The 11,788-nt window shown below is 45.0% G+C and overlaps 1 protein-coding gene and 1 pseudogene across 1 annotated transcript; both read left to right on the forward strand.

Moving 5' to 3' along the window:
* Positions 1-265: 265 nt before the first annotated feature.
* Positions 266-2,381, forward strand: OTUD1 (OTU deubiquitinase 1). The gene has a single exon (XM_089693757.1). The coding sequence runs from the start codon at positions 336-338 to the stop codon at positions 1,539-1,541; it is 1,206 nt and encodes a 401-aa protein (XP_089549883.1). The 5' UTR covers positions 266-335; the 3' UTR covers positions 1,542-2,381.
* An 8,693-nt stretch (positions 2,382-11,074) lies between these two features.
* LOC149449125 (U2 spliceosomal RNA) lies at positions 11,075-11,234 on the forward strand (annotated as a pseudogene).
* The last annotated feature ends 554 nt before the right edge of the window (positions 11,235-11,788 follow it).

Genomic DNA, 11,788 nt, shown 5'->3' on the forward strand with positions numbered 1-11,788 from the left:
GATCGGGGTGAGGATTCTGTAGTCGTCCCCTTTATCTCATGGCTGACATCTGATCGGGGTGAGTATGATGTAGTCGTCCCCTTTATCTCATGGCTGACATCTGATCGGGGTGAGTATGATGTAGTCGTCCCCTTTATCTCATGGCTGACATCTGATCGGGGTGAGTATGATGTAGTCGTCCCCTTTATCTCATGGCTGACATCTGATCGGGGTGGCGATGCGGCAGGAGGTTATTTTTACCCCCCCGGCCGGGTATAAAGGGATGTCCATGCTGGCGGAGTGTCATCTGGTCTCCTCCTCTGTAGCTGGGACTTCCTCCTCCTCCTCCTCCCGCCATGCCCGCCTTCTCCTTCCTCCCCCCGGCTCCCTCCAGCGCTCACACCCACCATAGACCCATGTGCAGCCCGGAGAGGATCGTGCCGATCCGCCTTGTGCAGCCAGGCCTGGGGCGGCTCTCGGGGCTCAGCATGCAGCTGTCGGCCGCCCAGCTCCAGGAAAGCCAGGAGCAGCCGCCCGCCTCGCCCGATCTCCGGGGCTGGCTCAGCGACATGGTCCAGCAGGAAGCCATCAGGCCCGAGCGGCCAGCCTCTCCCGAGGAGAAGAGCGGCGGTGCCAGCCCCGGATACTGGCACCATAAGGAGGAGAGCAGGGCCAGTCCTGGACAGTGGGACCCCGAGGAGGACAGCAGCAGTGCCAACCCCACATACTGGCACCCGGAGGAGACCCCCGGTGCCAACCCCAGATACTGGCATCCCGAGGAGACCCCCAGTGCCAACCCCAGATACTGGCATCCCGAGGAGACCCCCAGTGCCAACCCCAGATACTGGCACCCCGAGGAGATCCCCAGTGCCAACCCTAGATACTGGCACCCAGAGGAGACCCCCAGTGCCAACCCTAGCTCATGGCACCCCAGCGCTACCATCCAGCTGCCCAGCGCCAAGACTGAGTCCCACCAAGAGCGCTTGGCACTGCATCTGGCCGAGCTGGAAAAGCAGGACAAGTACTTGCGAGAGAAGAACCGATACCGCTTCCATATAATCCCAGATGGGAATTGTCTATACCGAGCCATCAGTAAGGCCGTATATGGCGACCAGAGCCTGCACTCCGACCTACGAGAGCGCACCGTGCACCACGTGGCCGACCACCTGGACACCTTTAACCTCATCATCGAGGGCGACATTGGCGAGTTTCTGATCAACGCCGCCCAGGACGGGGCATGGGCCGGATACCCAGAGTTGCTAGCCATGAGTCAGATGCTCAACGTCAACATCCACTTGACCACTGGAGGAAGGCCAGAATGCCCTACTGTGTCCACCATGGTCCACTACCTGGGAGAAGAAGACCCTTGTAGGCCCAGCATTTGGCTCAGCTGGCTCAGCAATGGCCACTATGATGCTGTGCTCGAGGAGCTCCTGCCCAACCCAGAGTATGAAAATTGGAGTAAGCAGAACCAGGCCCAGCGACAACGAGACCAAGAACTGGCCAAGTCCATGGCAATTTCCCTCTCCAAAATGTACATTGAGCAGAATGCCTGTTCCTGAGATGGAACCCCATATAGTGGACTCCTATCCCTGAGGAAGCTAACCCTTAAGTGGCCATAGACCAAATTTCACCAGGTACAAAAGATTCCAGCACCTTCGTATGTTAGTGTATGTGATGAGGATGATCGTAGTAGATGAACTGTGGAGGAGAAAAATATCAGAAAGTTGATGGGACAGTTTGAAACGTTTTGGACTTTTTGTGCAAGCCATTCCATGTTGGCTGGATTCCAAGGCCATGAATGACACGTATGGTATCTGGTGAAAAAAACATAGGTTGATGCTGGATGCCACAAAGGCAGTTCAACAAATAGGCCGTTGACTGACACCCAGAATATTTCGTCTGTGGCCAGCTTTAGGCCCAACCACCCAGGGAGAAGGAGTGAGACCACGCCAGTCTACGCTTTCAGCACTTTAAACCTTCACACTGACCGCAGACTTGATGCCTTAACTGTTACTGGATTTGTGTTGCTGCCCTGCAAGCTCAGGCTGCCCCTTGCCCTTGGACAATAAATGGATTTGTGTGCTATTTATACTCTTTGTCAGGTTTATGACTCTTGTACATCATAAACTGGTTTTTAAAGTAAGTATTTTTGCTACGGTTGGTTTGTTTACCACCTTGCCGTGCTGTGTAGAACAGGACTTTCCGTATCATACTTGGTGGTGAGCCAGTGACCAATGGGGGTGGGGCAGCACGGCGAGAGATTGTTTCTGTTGCAGTTCAGTATTTATTAATGCAGTTCCTATTTTTCCAGTTTTGTAATTATGGGGGATTTGTATATATGTTCATAGTGACATTCCCAGTTTAGTACGGAAGGAATAAAGTTTTCTTATCTTTTTCAATTCGACTGTCGATTGTGCTTTTTCTGACTCCTTTGTCTCATACCTGATCTGGCCGAGGCCTAAGGATTTAAGGTCCTGTGTATAATCTAAGCAGGGGGATGTATTAACCCCTGGCTCACCCGAATTCACAAAGCATGGTTGTTGGGGTAGCATTTCAAACCAGCAGAATACTGAGAAGCTAAACTTGATTTTATTTAAATGTTACATATGTTTTTATTAGAATGTAAAAATGCTGCATTGGGTTCGAGATGCAGTTTCAGAAATCCTAGACGCAGTAACCAATTTCAACCAATCAGATAACATCCTATACTGTTTTAATGTACATCCTGATTGGTGCTTGCCATATGTAATGCTACATATTTTGTGGAACTACAGTTACCAGCATTTGAGTTTGCTGGACTTGCGGATCTATAAAGGCTGGCTAGCTGTAATTTGAATTTGTAAGATCAATGCAATAGGTTTTACATTCCTCTGTTTGTAACAAATTGCATCATTCTAACATTTCAATTATTTACAGAAATAAAACTGCAAAGTAAAGAAATAAGTGTGCAGAAAGGAAAACAACCGTTTAAATCAGCCTTTCTCTGCCTTTTTACCCCGGAGGAACTCCTGGATAGAATTTTGAGGTTTGGGGGAATACCTGCAAAAAATGATATATCTATGGTGTATGGTAAAATAGCCGACTGCTGGTTCACACCTTTTGCAGGATGTGGTTGATGCATTTTCCTAGTATGTTTTGCAGTTTTTTTCACTCACGTGTTTCATACGTTTTTTGGGAGGTGTCAGTTTTGCAGGGGTAACCAGCAAACAATGCAGCAGAAATCAGGGATGTTCAATTCATATCGCCCGACCTCCGGGACATGTAGTTTCGGGCGTCGGGCAGGTATTCCTTTTTTACCCTTTAGCCCTGCTGCAGGCAAGCAGCAGGGTTCACCTATCAGGTGGAAGCATTCACTGCCGCCTGATTGCTTCCACAGAGCCCACAGTGCTAGCCTCGCCCCCCTGACCGATATATGTCCTGGGCTCTGCTTGCCCATCTGCGGGCCTGGGACCAGTTCAGTGGCTTCCGGCAGGTATCTAGGAGGGAGGAGAGCAGACACATCCGCTCCCCTCCCCTTCTGTCCTGACCCAAAAGTGATTTGACGTCACTTCCGGGTCGCCGTTGACAGATCCCCGGCCATCGGGGCCAGGAAAGAATGTAATGCAGTGCGATGTGCACTGCATTGCATTCAGTGTAGCACAGGAGCACAGGGGAGACATGCAGGGCCTATTAAACCCTGGATGTCTCAAAAAAGAGAACCTGTCACCAAAAATCATCACATAGGGAACTTTTTGTCACCCAAGTGATAATGTGTGTGTGTGTGTGTGTGTGTGTGTGTGTGTGTGTGTGTGTGTGTGTGTGTGTGTGTGTGTATGTATGTACGCACGTACAAACATAAATGCACATGTTGGGGTGCTTACGTAAGAAAACATCAATTGCGATACACATGTTACAAATCGCCGCACACGCCAAAATGAGAGCAATAATTCTAGCACCAGACCACCTCTGTAACGCTAAACTGATGACCTATAAGGGGCTTTAAATGCATCACCTATAGAAAATATAGGGTATTGAAATTTGTTGCCATTTCACGAGTGCATGCAAATTTAACATCTGCCATGTTGGATATCTAATAACTCGATGCAACCTCATCTTTTATATTTTACAAAAAAATTGGATAATGTATTGCTTTTTGTGCCCTAAAATCAACTTAAATGTTTTTTTTTTACTGAAATTTTGCGTTACCTAGACCATTGTGATAGTATCGTGTGACAAAAAATTGGAACTACCATTATTTTATTCTCTAGGGTCTCTGATTTCAAAAATATATCAATACTTTGGACTTTTGTGTAATCTTCAGGCCTTAAATGATTTCTTAAACTTGTGCAAAATACGCAAAAACGGCTCTGGCAGCGACAGGGATAAAGGATAAGCCTGACACTCCCCTTTCCTGACGAGCAGCCAATTGCTGCTCATTACACTGGAAGGTCTCTCCACTCCCTGCTAGCCCTCGGGTGCGGTGCAGGAGAGAGGCAGGGAGGGGAGGAGGAGATAAACAGCACAATATTAAAAATATTAAATGTTTAAGTTGCCATAAAGCCCCCCCTTTTTTTTTTTTAATCCCCAGACATTACCTAAAGCAGATTTAAATAAAGTTTTGGTTAAAATGTATTTATTTTTATCAGGAAAAGTAGATTATTCACCAATTTAGTCCCTGGACAAGTTTTTTTTTTTTAAATTATGGAACGAAAAACGCAACCTGCTGCAGGATAAAAAAAAGTCCCTGACACAGATGAAAACAGCAGAGATGTGAATGAGACCCATAGAAAACCATGTTAAATGGACTGTAGTGCGTTTCTACAAAACTTAAAACGCACTGAAAAACTGATAAGTTTGAAGCAGGCCTGAAATAAATAATAAGGATATTTTTAGTGTCATTCCAAAACACATATTTATATGAACAGAATGTAATAGGGTAATAGGATAGTTGGGTAATAAAAGGAATACTTAGAATGTTTGATATCTAGAGCAAATTATTTTACAACACTGCCTTGTCAATAGTAATCATGAAAGTTCATCATAATATACAGAAAAGAAACATTGTGAAATCGGTAGTGTTCCGTTACACTAGGTGGGCAACCTGCGGCTCTCCAGCTGTTGTAGAACTACATTTCCCATGGTGCACTGCAAAGATCGGAAGTTACAAGCATGACTCTACAGGTCCCATGAGACATTGCAAAACTGACAGTTACAGCTATGACTTGCAGAGGCATGATGGAACTTGTAGTCCTGCAACAGCTGGAGAGCCGCACGTTGCCCACCCCTGCGGTAGAAAAAGGGTACTCTTACCATTGTGGCCAGTGGAGAAGAGACCCCTCACATTGGTGATTATTATAGGTGGGAGATCAGTCTGTCATTGCCCAAGGAACCCCTAGCAGCCTCCAAAGGAACCCTAGGGATCCACAGAACCTTAGTTGAGAAAGCTTGACTCAGATACAACTTTGTAGCAGTTTGCAATTGTATGAAAAATTATTACTGGTTTCTAGGTAGATTGCAACTTGTGTTTTGCCCCAATAAACAAAAGACATCTACTTTATGCAGTTTTTTTTGTTTGGGGGTTTTCTAGACTTTTTGGAGTATCTAATGGGAGTTTAGTCCTTACTTGCTTAAAGGGTTTCGTTCACTTTTTCAGAAAAGGTAAACACCTTACACCAGGCAAGCTCAGTTGGTGGCCCACAGAACCCCCTGATGTGGCCCATGACCTCCTGCTCTGGGATGGCAGGTCAGCACGTTGCCAACCTGCCATCCTATAGCATCAGTGGGGATGGAGGAAGCATGTGGCTGCAGAGGGAGGAGAAGCCGCATAAGCCAATGCTTTCTTTATGGGGCCAGCTCCTTTCTCATGCGAAGTGCATATATTTATTATTTCAGGTACTTATATAGCGCCGTCAATTTACGCAGCGCTTTACACATATATATTGTACATTCACATCAGTCCCTAACCCTCAAGGGGTGTTCAATTTAAGGTCCCTAACTTACATTCATATATACACATACTAAGGACAATTTACACAGGATCCAATTAACCTACCAGCATGTCTTTGGAGTGTGGGAGGAAACCAGAGTACCCAGAGGAAACCCACGCAGGCACAGGGAGAACATGCAAACTCCAGGCAGGTGGTGCCGTGGCTGGGATTCGAACCAACGACCCTAGTACTGCCAGGCGGAAGTGCTAACCATTTAGCCAATGTGCTGCCCATAGCCACTGTGATATAGTATCACTCCGCCTGGGACAGGAACATTTCCAACAGCCAGCGATACCAGCAGAAAGTGAACGATTAATAAAGTTTATTAAATATCACAGTTTAGCAATGGGCATGTTTCATTATAGCTTTGCAATGGTTGTTAGGCTATTTTCACACTGATCCACAGCTGCAGCGTAGTGCACCTGAAGATTTCCTGCGGGTTAGCTGCACTGAGCCATAGACTACTATTATATCCTGCGGGTTTGGTGGGCTTTCTGAAAGTCATCAAAACTCCTTTATTCAGAAAATGCACCACACAAAGATATAATAGAAGTCTTGGCAAAGCCCAGCTAACCCACAGGAAAGTCGCAGGTGCACTGCTGCACCCACGGTGCAGGTAAACCGCAGAGCATCAGTGCGAAAGCAGCCATAGGCCCCTTTCACATGATTGGGTCCACTTTCAGCAGACCCGATTAGACCCTTCATTCACCTCTAAGGAGTGGAGGATGAAAATGGATTTGTTTCTGTTTACACCCGCCTACCTATGATCCTCTAAAAAAAAAAAAAAAAATGTAAAGCAATCTGTTTCCCTCCGTCTAATCGGATCTGAAGGCTCATAGAGCAGAGCTGCTGTTTATGCAAATGCAGAGCAGACACGGACCTGTCATCCACTCGCTCCGCTCTGCTCAGTGGGGGATCAGGGCAGATCCTCCACTGAGAAAGGAGATCCCGCTCCATGTAAAAGGGGCCTTATAGGACATTAAATGTTTGCTTACATTGCATTGTGCCCCATGATCGGTGACCAAATCATTTAAGTGGTCTTTGCTCTTCAAAGGGTTGAGAACCCCTGCTGTACACCCACCCCACCCCCTCTCTACTTACCTCTATATGGGTGATGAGCTGTCAGTGTCTATGCAGCTAGTGTAGTGGTCTGGGTATTTTAAATCTCCACTTTTCTCCCCTTCATTCTGCAGGGCTTCTGGGATGGATCAGAGCAATTCTCTGTGCACTGACCAATAGAAATCACTGATCCGTCCTGGAAGACCTGCAAAAAGAAGTGGGGATTTCAAATCCCCGAACCATTACGCCAGCTGCATGGACACTGACAGCTCATCACCCACAGAGTAAGTACAGAAGGGATCAGGAGGTGAGGAGGGTGTAGGGTGCCAAGTTTACCTTTTCATTTTTTCTGAAAGGGGAACTTACATTTTAACAAATGGCACAAATGGTGATGCACAGTGTGTGGCCTTCCATAGCTGATTTCAGTCTGCTCTAGTCATATCCATGAAAATGTTTTTTAAATTGGTAACACAGTACTAGGCACAAAACTAAAGTGCTGTGTATAGTAATATCTGGCAACCAATTGGACATCAGATTGCTTAAATATGAGTTCTCATTGAAATTGGTTACTGCACCATGTACATGTTGATTAAAGCCTAAGTCTAGCTAAAATGTAAAACCTCAAAATCAGCACAAGAGACATAGCTTACAGTTAGTATGATGTGTCCCTTGTCCCTTCTTTTTAGGAGAAATCTTCCTCTGTCCAGCCCCTGCAATCTTCAAATACGCTGGCAGTTATTACAACTAAAGGGCTGTCATGGACTTTCATTAGGAGATCTTGACTATGCCTGCCCATTCTACAGCTTTTATCAATGGAACACAATCTATGAATGGAGGATGAGTGGATGATTGATAGCTCTGCCCCTCCATTCATAGCTCCTGTGTCATTGTTAGAAACTGTAGTATGGCTTCTATGAATCTGGCAGGAAAGGACAGGCATAGTTGACCTCTCTTGATGAGGGCCCCTGACAGCCCTTTAGTTGTATTAACCACCTCCGCACTGGAAGATTGCGGAAGAGTTTTCCTAAAAGAAGAAGAATCAGTATAAGGGACACATCATACTAACTGTAAGTTATTTCTCTTCAGCTGATTTTTATGTTTTTGATTTTATGTAAACTTGGTCTTTAAAGTGATTTTAACCACTTCCTCTCCGGACACTTTTACCCCCTTCCTGTCCAGGGCAATTTTCAGCTTTCAGCGCTGTCACACTTTGAATGACAATTGCACGGTCATGCAATACTGTACCCATATGAATTTTTTAGCATTTTTTTGAGACAGATAAAGCTTTATTTTGGTGGTATTTATTCACCGCTGGGATTTTTATTTTTTTTTGCTATGTAAATGAAAATGTCCAAACATTTTGAAAAAAAGTGTTTTTCTTATAAAATTTTGCAAATAAATATTCTTTCATCATAAATCTTGACCAAAATGTATTCCATTATATTTTTAGTAAAAAAAAAAATAAGCCAAATTAGTTTATAACCAAAAATTATAATTTTTAAAATTTTTTTTACATTTTCATTTTTTTTTATATTATTATTTATGGGTTTTTTTTGGGGTTTTTTTTGGGGTTTTTTTTTTACATACTGTCACCCTAGCAGTACAGTGTCACCATGGTGACACTGTACTACTTGTAGGAGGTGATGATTTTTTTTTTTTTTTTTTTTACGGTGATTGATTTTACACCCATATAGAATGTAAAAGCAATTATTTCTCTTTCTCTCTGTCTGCATTCTTGCAGCCATTGAGAAATAATGAGTGAGCTGTAATTGGTCACGCCTTTTCACATGGTACAAGGCTGTTGTGAATAGCCTTGTACCATGTGACCTCTGTGATCATTCACAGATTTCACACGTAGTAAGCAATGATGTCACAAGTGACATCTTGCTTACTACTTTGCATGTGATCACTGATTGGCCAATCAGTGATCACATGATCGGGACCTCGTACAGAGGTCCCGCCCGACGATCGGTGTTTCACTGTGTCCGGAGGACACAGCGGGCACCGGATTGCGGTGCTTCGCGCTCCCAGGGAGCGCGCACAGCTAGAAAAGGCGGGTGCCGTTTATGAACGGCAACCGGCCCCTGGAGTGTCGCCGCCCTGCCGTTTATAAACAGCAGGTGGACGGCAAGTGGTTAAAGGTGTTTTTTTGTGTGTGTGTTTTTGTTTTTTTTAAGCAAACATGATACTTACCAGCTCTGGGCAATAGTTTTGCACAGAGCAGCCCAGAACCTCCTCTTCTGGGGTCACCCGCTGGTGCTCCTGGCTTTGTCTCCCTTTCAAGTGCCACTTATAGCAAGTTGCTTGCTTAGGGGGCACTCGGGCGGGTTTGCTCCTGAGCCGGGCTTTGTGTAGTTATTGACACATACAGCGCTCCCTCCTCACAGAATTTGATTGATAGCACCAGGAGCCAATGGCTCCCACTGCTGCCTCCATGCCCAGCAAGGAGAGAGCGGAAGAGGAAGAAGAAGAAGAAAAAAGAAAAGAGAGAGAGAGAAAAGAGCGCTGCTGTGCTTGGGCACAACATTGGATCGAGATCAGGCTCAGGGCTAAGTATTTGGGGGAGGGGACTGATCGCAGAAGGGTTTATACCTTAATGCAGCCAGTGTATTAAGGTGAAAAAAACTCTTCTGCTTTTACAACCACTTTAATTCTATGTATGTATACCATGAATAAAAACTGTGCCTGTAATTAGTTGTGCAGCCATTATTCGCAGGCAAGCTTGACCTGTCTATCAAGTTCAGCTTCTATCTCTATAATATATCTATAACTTTTTTTTTTAATACCATGATGCATAGAGCAGCTGTGGGCTGTAACCAACTAAAAATCATTGTAATCTGACTAGAACATAGTTCTGATGGAATATTACAGGATGGTTGCTATGGTATAGATTTAGCCACTGCACCTTATACACATACAAATATCTAAATGGTGATTCTAGCATCAGGTCTCTCAAGAGGACATGTGGCCACTCGGTGAAGTTGGATGAGAACCTGTTTTACCTTAACCGCTTGCCGACTGGCCCATGCTGATATACTGCGGGCCTGCAGCTCTCCTGTGCCAGATCATGTACATGTTCGTGATTTGGCATTTCTGGGTAGAGGGCACGCACTCATTGCCAGTTCCCACCCGATGTCAATTAGTGTGAAATTGCCTGCTGCACTCACAGTCCCACTACAAGTTGCTGATCGTCGCCATTACTAGTATACAAAAATAAATAAATAAAAATTCCAGTATATATATACCATTGTTTGTAGACGCTATAATTTTCCCAAAACCAATCAATATACACTAATTCAGATTTTTCTTTTTACCAAAGACTTGTAGCAAAATACATTTTGGCCTAAATTTGTTAAGAAATTTAGATTTTTTTTTTAAATTTTTTTGGGTATATATTTTAGCAGATAGTAAAAAAATTTGTTTATATAATAAAAAAATACAAACCCAGTGGTGATCAAATACCTCAAAAAGAAAACTTCAATTGTGGAAAATGATATACATTTTGTTTGGGTACAGCATTGCATGACCGCGTAATTGCCAGTTAAAATAGGGCAGTGCCGAATAGCAAAAAATAGCGTGGTCATGAAGGGGATAAATCCTTCCAGAGCTGAAGTGGTTAAACTGCATAGGGTTTTTGGGGTTTTTTTTACTGAGCGGTAAGGATATGAAAGTCCCTTCCACAATTGGTGCTGTCAGCATGAAGTATCAATAGTTTAAAAAAACCTTTAGATGGTCGCCTTAGCGAGCACTATATACAGGGATATAGGAAGTGGTAGAGACCTACACCCACCGAATTGATCTGGGTGGACTGGTGTCTTTATTCAACCCTACCACTATGTAACATAGGCACATTTCCCCCTACAGTCTAAAAAACAGGCATATTTCGGCACCCAGGAGACACGGGTGGTGTGTACAGCCAGCAGCTTGTAAAAATCAATGACAGGCTAAAATATGCTTTGGCTGTATGCACATCCGAGTGGTACTTGCATACAGGTCAGTATGTGTACATTGTCACCACAGAGAAGTGCTTGAACCTTGTCTGTAAGAACTGCCTGGTATTGGTCTACCTCGCTTCTCGGCCTTTTGGCTAAGATCAAGTGTAGTATCTGTTCTTATCAGTGTCCAGTGGGGGTGCTCCCGGCCATTCTAGCTTTGCGGGGATGGCTGTTGTATAGTACCCTCACTGGTATGATGGGGGTCTGGATGGCTATTACGGGGGGAACAGAAACCGGGGAGCGCCATGATTCGTTCTGGGGCCTCGGGAGTAATTCCCCTTTGGAACGTCTGAAGGACCCAGTACCTCCTGATTTGGACGGATCTACCTTGGTCTGGCCAGGGGCTGGGAAGGCAGAGAGTCCGCAAACTAGGTGCCCCCTGAGTAGTCACCTCAGGGGTCCTCTGAGTAGCAGTTGGGTGTGGGACCCCACGTTGCGAATGAGCACATGGTCACCGAGTTTAAACACTTTTTGCACTGCGCCTCTAGGACCGGGCCTTTTGGTCAAGTTCTGGGCAATTTTTTTGCTACAGGCCTCAGGGTCTGGTCAGTGCACAATTTGGGCACGACACTTTTTATTATTTTTATAGATTTATTTATTTATTTATTTTTCCTTCACCCCACATTTGTCACTTTTTACTTTTGTGTGTGTTTTTTCACAGGATGGAGGGTGTGGGTCCTCGGGCCTGCCCTGATGTCTAGGGGGAGGATGTGTGGCCCTACGGTTCCTTCCTCCCCTGTCCCTAGGGGGTTTTCTCTTCGGGAGAACCCCCTGGCCTAGTACTGG

Source organism: Staurois parvus, unplaced genomic scaffold (genome assembly GCF_062004578.1).
Source record: "Staurois parvus isolate SC_StPar_1 unplaced genomic scaffold, SC_StPar_1.0 ptg000636l, whole genome shotgun sequence".
Classification (NCBI taxonomy): domain Eukaryota; kingdom Metazoa; phylum Chordata; class Amphibia; order Anura; family Ranidae; genus Staurois; species Staurois parvus.

Excerpts from the sequence above, each read along its gene's own strand:
- OTUD1 (XM_089693757.1), top strand. The coding sequence starts at position 336 with ATGCCCGCCTTCTCCTTCCTCCCCCCGGCTCCCTCCAGCGCTCACACC.